Source organism: Neoarius graeffei, chromosome 3, assembly GCF_027579695.1.
Source record: "Neoarius graeffei isolate fNeoGra1 chromosome 3, fNeoGra1.pri, whole genome shotgun sequence".
NCBI classification, from domain to species: Eukaryota; Metazoa; Chordata; class Actinopteri; order Siluriformes; family Ariidae; genus Neoarius; species Neoarius graeffei.
In genome coordinates, this window is record NC_083571.1 from 22,432,377 (window position 1) to 22,450,222 (window position 17,846).

The 17,846-nt window shown below is 41.5% G+C and overlaps 1 protein-coding gene across 1 annotated transcript in view; it reads right to left on the bottom strand.

Moving 5' to 3' along the window:
- n4bp2 (NEDD4 binding protein 2) overlaps positions 1-17,846 on the bottom strand; it is a 64,917-nt gene that overhangs the window by 8,704 nt on the left and 38,367 nt on the right. The window contains exons 6-13 of the mRNA XM_060916504.1: positions 17,673-17,819; positions 14,836-17,159; positions 9,622-9,707; positions 7,637-7,682; positions 5,727-5,944; positions 5,478-5,602; positions 726-852; positions 250-429 (exon numbers count right to left, since the gene is read on the bottom strand). Of these exons, the coding sequence (XP_060772487.1) occupies positions 250-429; positions 726-852; positions 5,478-5,602; positions 5,727-5,944; positions 7,637-7,682; positions 9,622-9,707; positions 14,836-17,159; positions 17,673-17,819 (3,253 nt within the window). The remainder of the gene's footprint in view (positions 1-249; positions 430-725; positions 853-5,477; positions 5,603-5,726; positions 5,945-7,636; positions 7,683-9,621; positions 9,708-14,835; positions 17,160-17,672; positions 17,820-17,846) is intronic.

The following is a 17,846-nucleotide window of genomic DNA, read 5'->3' on the forward strand; positions in this document are numbered from 1 at the left end:
ACATCAACTTCAAGAACTGACTGTTCTCTTGCTGTCTAATACCCCACCACTTGAAAGGTGCCACTGTAATGAGATAATCAACGTTATTCACTTCACCTCTCAGTGGTCATAATGTGATAGCTGATTGGTGTACGCACACACACACACAAACCAGTTTAATCACATGTAATAGTTGCACATTCACAGCAGTGTTATAAGTGGAGCACTGCAGTGGCATAACAAACATGTCATACAGTTCCTCCACTAGACCTGTTGAGCGTAGAAGCTGGCCACGTCCTTGAGCCCCTGTCTGTAGGCTTCGGCAGCTTTATTAAAACACTCCTGCTGGCGTCGTCTCTGGAGCGTAGCTTCTGTACGAAAGTCCTCATATTCTGGATCTTCTATGTCCTGGAACTGTATGGAGTCTTCTGGCTGTTCGTTCTTCTGCTTCTAGCAACCGACATGGAGCAGAAAACATGAAGTAATTAAGTTCTGTTGAATGAAACCTGTATCAGTAAAGCACTAGATAATAATAATAATAATAATAATAATAATAATAATAATAATAAGAGAATGAACAAGTCCAATAAATTAAAACATACATCAAGTTAAAGTAAGGTTCACCATAAATAAGAAACATTTATGAATGCAACTAACAACATAAGATCATCATCAAGTCTTCTATTAGTGTAACAGAGGTTGAAAAACTGAAGTCTTTTGTAAAAATAGAACACGCGTGTCCTTACCCTCTCTTTGCTAGGTACTCTACTCTTTTCATTATTTTCCGGAACAGATTCTGATGCTACTACGGTTTTCACAGGCTCGTCGTCCAACAGAGTGCGCAGAAACTGCTCCGTTTGCTCCAGAGAGTAACTGTATTTAAACACTTTAAATGTTAGAAATACACTGATGCACATTCATGACACTGGGCTGCATTAGTCAGTCTTTTAGTAAGGTAGTGTGTAAATGTATGCCTAAGTACCAAAATTCATTTTTACTGTAGTACAGTACCAATCCCAACTAAAAAAATTTCAGACTGATGTTGATTTTCTTTGTATTATTCCTGTGTGTATGGTTATAAATGTCAGTCACCCGTAAGTAACCGGACATGTGCATGGCACAGCTGATTTGCATTTAGTGATGCCCACAGAACTCACTGAGTGGAAAACTCAAAACAACGACAAAATGGCCAAAAAAGAAAAATTTCTCCAAGGAAGAAATGAGAGTACTTCTGACTCATATCTAGAAGAATTAAAAACAAGATCAACGGTGAGCTACTGCTCACTTACATATACCCCCCGCTCTCGCTTATATCAGAACACAAGCAAAATCGAAGGAATAGGACACTTATTATGAATGTTGACTTCAACAAATAATTAACCCTGAAACAAGTAAGTAAAGAGCAGTGTCTCTCCCCAGGGATTTCAATAGCATCCTGGTAAACTGTCATTTTGAAATAATGTCAAAATCCACCCTATATGTTTCATAAATACATTCAGTCGGTAAACAGGAAGTTGATGTGTGACAGACCTGAAAACGGTATACACAGTATAGAACCCCAAGCTGAAGCTCAATACCAAATATCAAGCAGTTGTGATTTGTAGTTGCTGAGAAAAGTGTTGTGATCCACGCTATATGTTTCGTAAATACATTCATCTCACCTGATCTCATTATCTGTAGCCGCTTTATCCTGTTCTACAGGGTCGCAGGCAAGCTGGAGCCTATCCCAGCTGACTACGGGCGAAAGGCGGGGTACACCCTGGACAAGTCGCCAGGTCATCACAGGGCTGACACATAGACACAGACAACCATTCACACCTACGGTCAATTTAGAGTCACCAGTTAACCTAACCTGCATGTCTTTGGACTGTGGGGGAAACCGGAGCACCCGGAGGAAACCCACGCGGACACGGGGAGAACATGCAAACTCCACACAGAAAGGCCCTCGCCAGCCACGGGGCTCGAACCCAGGACCTTCTTGCTGTGAGGCGACAGCGCTAACCACTACACCACCGTGCCGCCTCGTAAATACATTCAGTCGGTAAACAGGAAGTTGATGTGCGACAGACCTGAAAACGGTATACACGGTATAGAACCCCAAGCTAAAGCTCAATATCAAATATCAAGCAATTGTGAGTTGTAGTTGCTGAGAAAAGTGTTGTGAAAATTTTGTAAATCCACGCTATATGTTTCGGAAATACATTCAGTTGGTAAACAGGAAGTCGATGTGCGACAGACCTGAAAACGGTACACACGGTATAGAACCCCAAGCTGAAGTCTGGTACCAAGTGGCTATGATTTGTGGTTGCTGAGAAAAAGGGTGTTTCGTACAGACGGCGATACGGACAGATAGAGGAAAAAGTAAAAAAAAAAAAAAAAAAATTAGAAAAACCAAACAAACGAACAAAAAAACAAAAACCAGTATCCCCCCCCCCCCCCCCCCCCTTCCGAGTGGGGGTATAAATACCATTTAGTAGCGTAACCAGCAAAGTAACAGGACCTGAAAAAGGTCAAAATATGGAGAGAAACTGAATTCTCACCAACAATATCTTGGAAAATCTCTGTGCTCAAGCAGAAAAGGACATTGCAGCAACTCTATGAAACATGAGTTCAAGTTTAAAGCAAATATTCCAATCACTGCAAAATGGGAAAAGGTGAAAATAAAGCTTGCTGGTAAATGAACTGCATGGCTGAATTTCTCCTTTTTATGCCAGAAACATTTGCTTTACAGATGCATGATGAGGTGCTGATGTGTTGTCACTGTATTCTGATGTATTTGGGAAGAAGCTGGATGATGACACGCAGAAGACTAGGGAGTATACGGATAACTGTAGATCAAAGCATACCAGATTGGTCACGTTTCTGTCTTTAAAATGTGCCAGTCGCAAGAAATCCAAGCACAGACAAAATTTGGACATGCAAAGGAATGACTCAGGATTATTTTGTCAGGTGAATTACAAAATGCTGGCACTGGAGTATCCACCATACAAGTCCCTATGCACATTTTTACTAAAGAAACAATAAGGTATTTCAGTATAACTACACAGGTGATTATAGGAAATCACATGCTGATTGGTGGAGAAATTCAGACTATTTCTGGATAATCACCTCGAGTGACTCGGCAAAATGGTGGCTAATCACGGTAACAGTACGTGAGGAAGAATTATAAATGGTAAAAGAAAATGCTGTTCCTAAAAGCACTAAAGATGCTCCAAAGTTTGGTCTAAAACTATTCAACGGTAAGGAGGAATCGTGATTTCTTTTATCGATTTCAAAACAAAGGATTTTATGTGACTCAGTGTAGATAAGTGACACAAGCCTGCGTGCATTACATTTGCAGGCCGCTTTTGAAGATTTGAAAATGATTTTTTTAATACAATTTATTTTTATATTCTTGAAATAATCACCTGTGTATTTATACTGAAACAATTATCCGCCTCAGGCTCAGTGAATATTGGTGATTATTATACATACAGGACACTTTTTCCATGGAGTAAAAACGTGTTCTATTCCCTTCTAGTGGGTTTATTGATGGCATGTAATATTGTTATCATATCTCTTATCCTCCATGTATTACGCCACTCTCCCCAGTGGAGAATGAGCGTGCAATATTGTTACAATATTGCACGCTGTCCAAACAACACAACGTCACACATTAGAGCTCATACGAATATCCAGTGATAAAACTTTTCTGCTGCGCATGCGTACAATCATTTCTTTGTCCACCGGGAAAGAGAGCTACTGCTAGGATTAAGCACTAAACTGAAGATGCGCTGAACACCTGAAAGGCTACCAAAACTTCATTATATATTCTTCATGCATATTTACAAAAGAAAAACTGGAAAAGAGACACGTCGGAGATGTAAAACTTCCATGCTAGCGAGTGACTATGACACTTTGTAAACAGACACGGTCACGAGGTTTGCTTTGTTAAAAACGGAAGATTTGGAGAGAATTTTGGCTGCTAGGTCGGTCCATTGTGAGTCGCTGTCAATGTTGATTTTAAAAGTAACTAAGTAAATTACACAGGGAAAATAATAATAATATTCAGCTTTGATTGCACTAGTGTTGTCCTTCGCCAACACTACACCGGCTAGAAGGTAACCGGACTACCGCGCTAACAGCACCGAGTCGCGGGTAAGCTAGTGTCGGCCTTCAAGAACGCTGAAATGAACAGTGTGTATGTATAATAAAAATAATAATAATAATAATAATAATAATAATAATAATAATAATATTGGCTGGCTTTTTTTGTGGTCTATAAGATATATTCCATTCAGCTAGACTTGTCTTCGACTTGTTCAGTATCATGCTAGCTGAATGAAATATATCTGATAGACCACTCAAAGCCAGCCAATATTATTTAATTATTATACATACAGGACACTTTTTCCATGGACTAAAAATATGTATTCTATTCCATTCTAGCAGGTTTCATTAATTTGGTTTTATAGCATGCAATATTGTTAGCATATCACTTATCCTGCATGTATTACGCCACTCTACCCAGTGAAGAATGAGCGTGCAATATGGTTTATGATATTGCACGTTGTCAAGACAGCGTCGGAGCTGATGCGAATACCCAATGACAAAACTTTTCTGCTGCGCATGCGCAGAAGCATTTCTGTGTTCGCCGGGAAAGAGAAAGATGCATTGAAAACCCGAAAGGCTACCAAAACTTCATTATTCTTCATGCACATTTCAAGAGAAAAACATACCAACGGGCATCAAAAAACTGGAAAAGAGACACATTGGAGACATAAAACTTCCGCACTAACGAGCGACTGTGACAATCTGTAAACAAACATGGCTGCCAGATTTGCTTCATTAAATATGGAAGATTTTGAGAGAATTTTGAAAGAGAAAGATGCGTTGAACACCCAAAAGTTATCTATAATTGTTCCATCGAACGTGTATGTATAATAATAATAATGGCTTTTTTTCATGGTATACCAGATATATTCCATTCAGCAACTCGTCTTTGACTCATTCAGTATCACGCTAGCTGAATGGAATATATCTGATATACCACTCACCAGCCAATATTATTTAAATAATAATCTCGAATTCGACTCTGTTATTATCCATCGATATTCACCTCGCTTTCGGCGGTGGCACAGTGGTTAGCACCGTCACCTCACAGCAAGGTTCCGGGTTCGAACCCCACAGCCCACTGTGTGGAGTACTTAGTGCCAGTCCCAAGCCCGAATAGATTGGGGACGGTTGCATCAGGAAGGGTATCCAGTGTAAAACCTATGCCAAATCAAATATGCTCCCTAACAGGAAGAGCCGAAAGAAGAAGAATTCACCTTCGGTGAATAATTGTTAAACAATAAGTGCATTAATATAATGCAGAACTGAAAATGAGTCAACGCATTCTGACCAAATCAAGAATTCAACAGTGCTGTGGTACATCGATAACTAAGAGTAGAGTATGAGGTACTTGGTACTAAAATAATGTCTCAATTAATAAAGTGAATTTTTTTTTCTTCTCATACTTGTGGTCTCTGAAGATGTCCTTGAGGAAGTGCCTGTCAATGGTGGGGAAGAGAGCAAAGAGCTGTTTCTCCTTTACTATGGCTGCTGCATCTTTCTTGTCCAAATCCCAGCAACTTAACCTAGACTACACACAGAAACCATACACAAGATGGTGTTGATGTGAAAAGCTGTATACATTTTAGAGTATACCAAGCGGCTTAGGCGTTTCAAAAGAAATGAGTACTTGTGAGGTTGTGTGATTGTTTTACCTTCTCTAAACTATCCTGTAGCACCTGCTCTTCAAACATGATGTCTCGGAGAGAAACTGGAGGGCGGGACACATGCCAATGGTCCATGAATGGAAAACCTCCTTGGACACCTGATTGGTTGCTGAGTGACGAATAACCATCTGAGCCAATCAGAAAGTGAGCAGCTGAGTCCCCGAACTCAACTGCAGCTGGCTGTGACTCACCCCAGTGTACAGAACCTTGGTGAGTGCAGAATAAAAAACAGTGAGGGAACAGTGGGGGCTAGAGACAATCCTATGCAAGCATATCTACAGTGGGGCAAAAAAGTATTTAGTCAGCCACCAATTGTGCAAGTTCTCCCACTTAAAAAGATGAGAGAGGCCTGTAATTTTCATCATAGGTACACTTCAACTATAAGACAGAATGGGGGGAAAGAATCCAGGAAATCACATTGTAGGATTTTTAATGAATTAATTGGTAAATTCCTCAGTAAAATAAGTATTTGGTCACCTACAAACAAGCAAGATTTCTGGCTCTCACAGACCTGTAACAACTTCTTTAAGAGGCTCCTCTGTCCTCCACTCGTTACCTGTATTAATGGCACCTGTTTGAACTCGTTATCAGTATAAAAGACACCTGTCCACAACCTCAAACAGTCACACTCCAAACTCCACTATGGCCAAGACCAAAGAGTTGTCAAAGGACACCAGAAACTAAATTGTAGCCCTGCACCAGGCTGGGAAGACTGAATCTGCAATAGGTAAGCAGCTTGGTGTGAAGAAATCAACTGTGGGAGCAATTATTAGAAAATGGAAGACATACAAGACCACTGATAATTTCCCTCGATCTGGGGCTCCACGCAAGATCTCACCCCGTGGGGTCAAAATGATCACAAGAACGGTGAGCAAAAATCCCAGAACTACATGGGAGGACCTAGTGAATGACCTGCAGAGAGCTGGGACCAAAGTAACAAAGGCTACCATCAGTAACACACTACGCCGCCAGGGACTCAAATCCTGCAGTGCCCCCTGCTTAAGCCAGTACATGTCCAGGCCCGTCTGAAATTTGCTAGAGAGCATTTGGATGATCCAGAAGAGGATTGGGAGAATGTCATATGGTCAGATGAAACCAAAATAGAACTTTTTGGTAAAAACTCAACTTGTCGTGTTTGGAGGAGAAAGAATGCTGAGTTGCATCCAAAGAACACCATACCTACTGTGAAGCATGGGGGTGGAAACATCATGCTTTGGGGCTGTTTTTCTGCAAAGGGACCAGGACGACTGATCCGTGTAAAGGAAAGAATGAATGGGGCCATGTATCGTAAGATTTTGAGTGAAAACCTCCTTCCATCAGCAAGGGCATTGAAGATGAAACGTGGCTGGGTCTTTCAGCATGACAATGATCCCAACCACACCACCCGGGCAAAGAAGGAGTGGCTTCGTAACAAGCATTTCAAGGTCCCGGAGTGGCCTAGCCAGTCTCCAGATCTCAACCCCATAGAAAATCTTTGGAGGGAGTTGAAAGTCCGTGTTGCCCAGCGACAGCCCCAAAACATCACTGCTCTAGAGGAGATCTGCATGGAGGAATGGGCCAAAATACCAGCAACAGTGTGTGAAAACCTTGTGAAGACTTACAGAAAACGTTTGACCTCTGTCATTGCCAACAAAGGGTATATAACAAAGTATTGAGATGAACTTTTGTTATTGACCAAATACTTATTTTCCACCATAATTTGCAAATAAATTCTTTAAAAATCAGACAGTGTGATTTTCTGGATTTTTTTTTCTCATTTTGTCTCTCATAGTTGAGGTATACCTATGATGAAAATTACAGGCCTCTCTCATCTTTTTAAGTGGGAGAACTTGCACAATTGGTGACTGACTAAATACTTTTTTGCCCCACTGTATCTGTCCAGAAATATTTAGACTTACTTTCTTGCAGTAGATGATATGAAAGAGCTGCTTGTCTGTGCTTCTCCTATCAAAAAAACAACACATTCGTGAAGTAATTTTTGCTTGTTCCAGTTCATCTTTTATGAATTTTTTTTTTTTTTGACAGTTCTGTGCCTCCACAGTGTTTATCCCATCCATCCATCATTTGTTACCCTGGGCAGATCACCAAACTATCACAGAGCTAAACAACCATACGCTCTCACATTCATTCCTATGGGCAATTTAGAGTAGCCATTTAATCTAATCTGCATGTCTTTGGACTGTGGGAGAAAACTGGAGCACCCACAGGAAACCCGCACAGGCACAGGGAGAACATGCAAACCACACAGAAAGACTCCAGTCGGCTTCTTGCTGCAAGGTGATGGTGCTTACCACTGCATCACCATACCGCCCCAGTGTTTGTCCCAATGTTGTTCATTTATTAAGCATACAGTGCCCTCCGCAATTATTGCCCCCCTGTAAAGATTAGTAAAAAGGGTTAGAAAAAAATCCACCTTTCGGAGAAGTCCCTTCATCTCACACTGAAAAAAACAAGAAAAACAAATCCCTCATCAAGAAATTATTATTTTCAACTAAAACACGTGCCAAAACTACTGACACCCCTGCATTTAAAAGGTAGAGTGCCTTTCAGATTTTTCAAGTTTAGGTCATAAACAGCCAATTATTTTTGTTTAGTGGACCGAAAGCTACTGAATTTGAATCACAGACTTCCAATTTTATTAGTTTTTCTTTTTAATAGAACAATTAAATAATTTAGAAGAAGAAACCTTTGTCACATGCACACTTCAAGCACAGTGAAATTCATCCTCTGCATTTAACCTATCTGAAGCAGTGAACACATGCGCACACATCCAGAGCAGTGGGCAGCCACACTAGAGCGCCCGGGGAGCAGTCAGGGGTTCGGTACCTTGCTCAAGGGCACCTCAGCCCAAGGCCGCCCCACGTTAACCTAACTGCATGTCTTTGGACTGTGGGGGAAACCGGAGCACCCGGAGGAAACCCACACAGACACGGGGAGAACATGCAAACTCCGCACAGAAAGGCCCTCGCCATACGCTGGGCTCGAACCCGGAACCTTCTTGCTGTGAGGCGACAGTGCTAACCACTACACCACCGTGCCGCTACGAGGCCCTAAATTCTCCGCTATTTTTTCCTACTTCACCATGACCCAATTCAAGATACTACGTCATGCATTACGTAGTGGGCTTTCCCCGTTCGCGCAAGGAATTATGGGATACAAATTTGAAACAGGAGAGAAAAACAGAGGACGTGAGTGTGCGAATGAAACATGAAAGACCGACCACAGTAACGGAAAGTGAGAAGACGTTATGTTGCGAAGGAAAGGAAATGCAGGAACAAACTAATAAATATCGGCGGTTAGCGAGCACCTCGGTGTGATCAGCTGTTCGTTTAGCAACAGAATGATGTAACTGTCAGTGCACGGTAGATGGCAGTAATGCAACACTGGATGCCAGCTGCTGTAAAACTGAAAAGAAGTAGAAGGTAAACCTGCGCACGCACACACGGACTTCCTCTGTCTGCTTGACTGTGTGAAACGAGCGATTTCATGCACATTATTTGCTTGGGAATCCCCTCAAATTAAATAACTTCCCAGCCACAGAATGCAGAAATAACCATATATATCACAATGACCAAATTTCAGAGAGAACTAAATTTCACCGATTTTATGAAATCGAAAGGCCGTCTAACTTTACTACTTTGTACAGCCTTCCTTTGCCAGTAAAACAACACTTAGTCTTTAGATATTTGTTTTTCTCTGAATACATTTATTTCAATTAAAAAGGTTGGATTTGTTTCATTTTTTCAGTGTGAGATGAAGGTGGACTATTTCTAAGCCTTTTTACTAATCTTTACAAGTGGTTCCAATAATTGTGGAGGACACTGTATATACATTATAAATCAGCAGATTTTATATTCAATAGATCGATTACTATATAATTTACCTGTATTGTTTCTTTCCACTTCTGATGCAGCAGTTTGGCTAAGTTTAGGTCCATCAGCACTGAGCAGTTTTCTGGGGAAAACTCACCTATAGTCATGTATAGGAGACATACAAATACTTAAACATGCTGCTTTGTTATCTTACTTTATAGATTTTATGTACCTTGCCTTTCTGTTTTCAAATGAAGTTGTTCATATTCATTCATCTCATTATCTCTAGCCGCTTTATCCTGTTCTACAGGGTCGCAGGCAAGCTACTTAAAATAATCTACACGTGGGTGACAAATTAAAGTAATAAAAAAACAAAAGCAGAAAGTGTCTTAATAAGGTGTTGGTCACCACTAGAACAGCTTCGATGTACCTTGGAATTGATTCTACAAGCTTCTGAAATAAGGGTGTAACCAAAAAAAACAAAACATCCAGTTTAGGCCACACCCAATTCAGGTTTAAATTAGGGATGGCGAAAACTAAAAAAAATCTTCACCGGCCACCGAGCCTCATTAGCCGGTTAAAATCGGTTAACCTACGAAAATTCTAGAATTGGAATTATTAGAATCTATTCTAAATCTAACCGCGAGCATCCGCACATTCAGTCCTAGTCGCTGCCCTCCACTCACATTACCTTTTCTACAGCGCGAAACATTTAGTCAAACGCGGCACTGATGTCGAGGGGTTTGTATTGGAGCGGAGGACAAATGGCTCCAGCTTAGAGACAGTTTCAGTCGGCCATGATGGCGTTGAAAATAAAGTCAAGTGCTAGAAGAAGTACACAACGTTCAGTCATGGGAATAACGGCGTTAAAATAAAGGCTGTTATAACGCCGGGTAATCTAATTAATTAGCTACAATCGTTATAACGCCGTTACCAATATCAACACGCCATTACTGCATGGTATTGAAGTTGCTCTGAAGCCGTCACCGACTTGGCTCACAGACATAAAAGCTGCGTTTGTCACTCCCCCTCCAGACACTGCTGTCATTTAATTCTCTCCCCTTCCCTCCAAAAGTCGGCATCTGCGCCTTTAGTTTGTGTGGAGAGATCTGATCTGCAATAACATGCATTGTTGGCTACAGACCCAAACATACTTTCAGAATGCACTGGCCAAGGCATGACTAAACTCGATGTGCCTTATAATAATAATTTAAAAAAAAAAACAGAATAGTAATTTGTAAGCTAAAAAGCCTGTGTCTACACTTTTCTTTCGCCGAGTGGCAGCTGTCTTCAACTGGGGCGGGAGGGCGGGACATGACCGAATGGGTGTTTCTGATTTGTCAGCTGTCGTCCTTACACCGCATGGCATGCCCCAAGCGTTTACAACACAGAATTCCAGGTTCTCCGCTCCAAAATCGGCAGCTTCAAAACGATTGATTTTTTTTTTACCGACAGCCAAAAAAAAAATTAACCGGTTGACGTTGATTCAGTCAACCATCGGTCATCGGTTAACATCCCTAGTTTAAATCTGAAAACAGATGCAGATAGAGATACTGATCGTATCACTGAACTACACCCCAACTCTGGAACTATACTGAAGGGATAAACACTGTTTTTATAAAAGGATATTCCCTTGGTTGGCGTTTTATTCCAAAATCCCCCATACGATAGAAATGTTTCATCAAGGGATAAATACAAATCAGTCAGAAGAATAAGTTTAGCCAAACCATGTAAATAAATGCTCCCATGGCACAACAACACCTTGTCGTTTAATTTGTCACCCATAAGCCAGGTCACTGAAGTACATGGTCATCTTTAATTCAACAATAAATATTCCAGTTTCAAGGCAACTAGATTGGAATTAAAGCCTTCTCATTTTAAAAACCCAAATGTAATACAACAGTTGGCTGCTCAGTTGGTTTTCTGATGCCACAAGAGACACACACACAATATGGCCAAAGTATGTGGACACTTGACCATCACAACCATATTTGAGACTTCCCCAAATGGTTTGCCACAAGGTTGAAAGCACACAACTGTACAGGATGTCTTTGTACACTAACATTAATTTACCTTCACTGGAACTGAAAAAATATTCCATCATGATAATGCCCCTGTGCATAAAGCAAGGTCGATGCAGACTAGCCTGGGCCCACCCATCCTAAGCGTGACGCAACATGAGGGCCTGTTGCGAGCTTAGTCTGGCCAGGCAAGCTATCTACAGCTCTTCCAAGCTCCCGAAAAATCGGGAACCAATCAACTTTGAGCATCTCCAACGGCCCTGGGTAGAGGCGTGTTCAAGGCACTGACGTAGTAGAACTGCGACCGGAAGCCATAGATTGTTTACAGAATCTATGCCGGAAGCACTTCATTCACGCTTCCGCATCTATTACACATACCGTAGATGCTGTATTGAAAGCATTCAACGGGAAGTTCTCATTGAAAACGGAGCAAAGAGCAGCCCTGGAGGTATTTACTGAAAGGAAGGACGTTTTCGCCTTGCTCCCGACCGGCTTCGGTAAGAGTTTAATCTACCAGTTAGCCCTGTCGCGTCGCATACGTCAGAGGAAAGAGTGATGTGATTGGTTTAAGCTTCGTCACAGCCTTTTCTGGCTTCGACCAGTAGCAAACTGAGGCATTTCAGGGAGGCGGGTCAACCACGGGCTCTGGGAAACGGTTGGGCTTAATATCTTGGCCAGACCAATAGCTCGTAGAGCTTTGCAGTCACGTTAGCCAGACTAGATGCAGACGTGGTTTGCCAAGGGTTGACGGGAAAAACTCAAGTGTCTTGCATAGAGCCCCAGCCTCAACCCCACTGAATACCTTTGGGATGAACTGAAATGCCAACTGCACCCCAGGCCTCCTCACCCACCACCAGTGCCTGACCTCACTAATCCTCTGGTGGCTGAATGGGCAAATCTCCAAAGCCATATTACAAATCTAGTGGAAAGCCTTCCCAGAAGAGCGGAGGTTATTATAACAGCAAAGAGGAGACTAAATCCGGAATGGGATGTTCTACAAGCACATATGGATGTGATCGTGAGGTGTCCACAAACTTTTGTCCATACACAGTCCCCTCAAAAAGTATTGGAATAGCAAGGCTAGTTCTTTTTTTTTTTTGGCTATACACTGAAGACATTTAGGTTTGAGATCAAAAGATGAATGACATTCGTACTATTGCAGCTTTCATTTCCTGACATTTACACCTTTTGTGTGAACCCACCTATTTTTCAAGTGATCAAAAATATAGGAACATGACGGACGTAGGGTTTTTTTTGTTTTGTTTGTTTGTTTTTTTGTTGCCCAGCTGTGCTTCTTTGATTTTTAAACAATTACTAGCACTGAATGTCTCCTCTTGGTTTGAGCCCTGGATTTTGTTTTTGAAGACTGCATTTGCTATTAAAAAAGGATCAACCATCATGAAGGCCAGAGAGTAGCAAAGCTGTTCTGAAGCTGAGAAAAGAGGCAAAATCAATCAACAATTTACAAAGAAATGCACAAGCACTAGACATGCCCCACATGACAATTTGGAATGTCCTGAAAAAGAAAGAAGCCACTGGTGTACTAACAACCAAACGTCAAACAGGCTGGCCAAGGAAAACAACAGCAGTTGATGACAAAGCTTGTGGAAGCCCAAAAACAATAGGTCAAAGAGATCAGCAAAAACCTGCACACAGCAGGGGTGAAGGTGTCATAATCAGCCAATTGAAGAAGAGCAGAAACATAGCGGCCATGCCACAAGTGGTATGAGGCAAACCACTCATCAGCAGTCAGAATCAGAAGGCAATATTGGAATTCACAAAGAAATACAGAAATGAACCACAAAAGTTCTGGAACCAAAGTGACAGCAAGGTCAAGGTGTGGAAAACGAAAGGATCTGCTCATGATCCAAAATATACAAGCTCATCAGTCAAGAACAGTGGAGTTCGTGTCATGGCTGCTTCTGGAATGGGCTCACTAATCTTTATTGATTATGTGACTCATTGTAGTAATAGCAGAATGAATTCAAAAGTCTACAGAAACATTCAGTCTGCAAATTTACAGAGAAATACTTTCAAGCTAATTGGGAGAAACTTCACCATGCAGCAAGACAATAACCCCAAACAAACTGCCAACACAATAAAGGGGAAAAACATGGAAGGTTTTAGACTGGCCAAGTCAATCACTTAACCCAATTGAGCATGGATTTCACATCCTGAAGAGGAGACTGAAGCAAGGAAACCCTCCCAAAACAAGCTCAACTGTGAGCTATTGATCACTTACATATACCCCCGCTCTTGTTTATATCAGAATGCAAGCAATCGAAGGAATAGGGTACTTATTATGAATGTTGACTTCAACAAATAATTAAACCTGAAACAAGTAAGTAAAGAGCAGTGTTCTCCCCAGGGATTTCAAATAGTATCCTAGTAAACTATCATTTTGAAATTGCATTTTGCTTCTTGAAATAGCATCAAAATCCACCCTATGTTTTGTAAATACATTCAGTCGGTAAACAGGAAGTTGATGTGCGACAGACCTGAAAACGGTATACATGATATAGAACCCCAAACTGTAGCTCAGTACCAAATATCAAACAGCTGTGATTTGTAGTTGCTGAGAAAAGTGTTACGAAAATTTTGTAGCTCCATGCTATGCGTTTCATAAATACTGTACATTCAGTCGGTAAACAGGAAGTTGATGTGCAAAAGACCTGAAAACCGTAAACATGGTATAGAACCCCAAGCTGAAGTTTGGTACCAAGTGGCTACAATTTGTGGTTGCTGAGAAAAAGGGTGTTTTGGACGGACGGAAATATGGACGGACGGACGGATAGAGGTAAACCGGGGGATGGTTTACAACTGAAAGAAGCTGCAGTACAAGCATCACAAAAGAAGAATGCAACAGTTTGGTTATACCAGTGGGTTACAGGCTTGATGCAGTTAATGCAAGCAGGGACATGCAACCAAATATTATGTGCTATTTACTTTAAGATTATCTGTTCCAATACTTTTGCTCGCCTTACTGTTGGTTAGCCTGCCACTAACGGTGCCATGTCCTAAATTGTTTAACATATCTAGATGTAAATATCAGGAAAGGAAATCCAAAATTCTGGTCTGTCATCTCATTCATCTTTTTGATCTCAAACCCAAATGTCTTCAGCAAATGGCAAAAAACAAAAGAATTGGTCATGCCATTCCAATACACTTGGAAAGGACCTTAGTTTATATAGTTTGTTTGAATTTCACACAAGGTTGTAGGAGGATAATTCTGACTTGTAAGCGCTGACAGTACGGGCTAATTACCTGGAGAAATCCCTACAGGCCCAAATAACTCCGTGAGCTGCAGGGCAAGTTCTGTGGTTAGTTTCATCTCCAGTGTCAGAATGTTCATTGGCCCATTTTTCTTCTGCCCCCTTCTCTCTTTTTCGCTTTCTTTTCTTTGTCCCTCCTTCTTGTGCTCCATCTCTTCAAGCTGTGCAAGCATTATGGAGTTTACTACTTCTTCTGTCTCGCTGTTTTCTTCTACATCATCCTTAAGTCCTCCATCAAGATACTTCTCAAATACCTCAATTTGTGAGACTTCACTTTCCAACTCTGGCTGTAAGGAATCCTTTAGAGCTTTATTCCCTCCAACAAGTTCATTGGGATGTGTTACAATGGAAGGTCCAGGCACACACTCAAGTGGTTCCCTTTGATCTGGCTCTTCAGGTTGATGTGCTAAAAGTTTGATGCTCTGGTCATTACTGTCCTCAGATTCCCCCTCAACAATGCTCACAGTTGAGCTGGTGTTATCTGGTACTATAAGAGCAGGGTTTTCACAGCAATTACTGCCAGTCTCTTCTATTACTGTGTCTCTTGTGCAGTTAATTTGTGGCTCAAACAACTCCCCCGTCACCGGACAATCACAAGATTCTTCCTTAGCACCTGGAACTAAAGCAGATCCTTCCGCATCTTGATGATCAAAAACACTTTCCTCATCATCTCTACAAAGATGTTCACCTGAATCAAGTAGCAAATTGGTGGTCCAATCCATATCCTGGTGACACTTTTCATACAAGTCCTCCAAAGTCTCCTTGGGAACATGTTTAAAATGGCGGCGAAGTATTTCCAGGCTGTGGTTTTTGAAGGGTAATTCTCCAAAGTTATTCTCCTCTACCTGTGAGCCTTTCTCGTGACACACACGATATGGTATCACTTGGTTCTCAGAAGATTTCTCTTCATTTATTTTTGGAACAAAACGCAAAGAGTTTCCCTCCAGAATAACCATTCCCCTGGTTGAGCTGTCTGACTCAGAACATTTCTGCTCAATTCGCCATAGCAGTGCAACGTCCTGAGGTTGCGTTTGGGCAAAGGCACTAGGGCATGTTGTGAAAAGCGGTTCAGGTGAAGGATTCAGCTCTGACTGCTGCAGTGAGGTGACTGGAGACCCAGCATGAGGACAAGATGAAGTGCTTTGATGCGTGAATGTAAGTGCCAGTTTACAGGATTTTCCTGCCCTCCGACTGGGAACTTTCCTTCTCTCCTGGCTGGATTCAGAACTATACTCCACCTGGCGTCCTGAGTTTAGGGACAGGCAAGTGTTATGGTTTGGTTTATCTTTCTGCTCTGAACCCATCTCCAGACCCATTACTCCATCTGCTTGAGTATGTACATCTGTACATGCCTCTTCTGTACCCCTTTTGGAAGATTCATCCTGACTGACTTCAAGTTCTTTGATGGGGCTTGAAGTATGAGAGTTGCCTTTTCCTGGATCACTGGATCTTTCCGACTTCCAGTCAAGGACACAGTCAGGGAATAGTGGCTGGACCGTCGTCTCCAAACTTGAGTAATGCCCATCACCACCTAATGGTAGGAAGTCCTGAGCTGGTTCTTGAGTAATTTGGTTATTGTCTCTTTGTAAAAGATCAGAAAGGTTCTGGAAGTCGGTCATATTTGAAGGGTCAGAATTAAAACATCCGACAAATTTACTGTCAGATTTAATTGTGTCTTCTTCAGTGTTTGACAGTTCCTCATTTGGGTTTTTCACTGTCTGAAATGCTGACTTCCAACTCCACTGCCCACGCTGTTCAAGGCTTTCAGAGGGCCAATCACCCAAAAATTCAAGCTGTTCTGTATTCAATTTAACAGCATCACCAGTGTAATCATCCACGGAATCATCCTGACTTGCGTTCCTTACAGAATCACTACAGTCACAATTAAGAGTGCTAGCATCTCCATCTGCAAGTCTGATCTCGTCCCTTGCTCTCTTTACTCGCTGACCAATCGAATCTGCAATCATCACAGGCTTTTCCAAGATCCTCGCTTCTAACAGACCAAGATCTTCATTCATGTTGCAGTCATTCTGTCCAGAAAGTACCATACAGGCATCCAGTTCCCAGTCCAAGTCTGCTCCATCTAGCAGCTCAGCCTGTGGTGCTTCCATCAGTTCTGTAACATTTTCCTGAGAGGACACATATTCCTTGGAACCATGTGATCCAAGGTTGCTTTCTGCTGCACCCATGTTTGCTAAAGTAGAACTATGTTTAGAATCAACTGATGAAACATCAGGCAGAGAGGAGGAGAGATAGCTACCAGGTTTACCAAACCCAGAGTCACCCACCAAGTCAGGACGGCTTGCTAAAGGATGCCTGCAACACAAAATTAGCAAATAACTCCTCAAGAAATCAAGAGATAAAAAGGGGCACATATGCAATCAAGTAATTGTACACAATGGCACAATGTTCAAGGTTTAGTCCCTTCAATGAAATCACTGAATTTGGTTTGATGGGGTTTGTTTTTCAACAGTGGTCTTGACACTATGTTGGTTCTTAGCATTATCTCGTAGAGAGGGCCCAGTAATTAAAGCTGAAATTCTACATGTGCTGGAGTCAAGAGATAAAAACAAAACATATTTGCCAATCATCTACAGATACCACTATACTTATTTATCTAGATAATTACAAGCCCAAATCAGAAAAAGTTCTACACACATTACAAAGGCAAGGCTGTGGAAGAAGAGGGTACCTGTCCCCTCTGTCCCAAATAGAGAATGTGTTGCAAATTTTAAAATAAATTTTAAAAGACCTGTTTGCATAAAGAATGGGACAAAATAACACCTAAAACACTTCATCACTTGGTGTCTTAACGGTATAGAAACTCACTCTGTTGGGTGTGTCTGACACACATCCACACCATAGATGGCTGTGGGTTTATGCTGTGAAGCCATTATATTCTGGACAGATACATAACGATCTTGGTTCTCCAGCATACGGCGAATCTTTTCCTTAGTCACTCCATGTTTAGTACGTCTATAAAAAGAGAACAACAGTTGCACA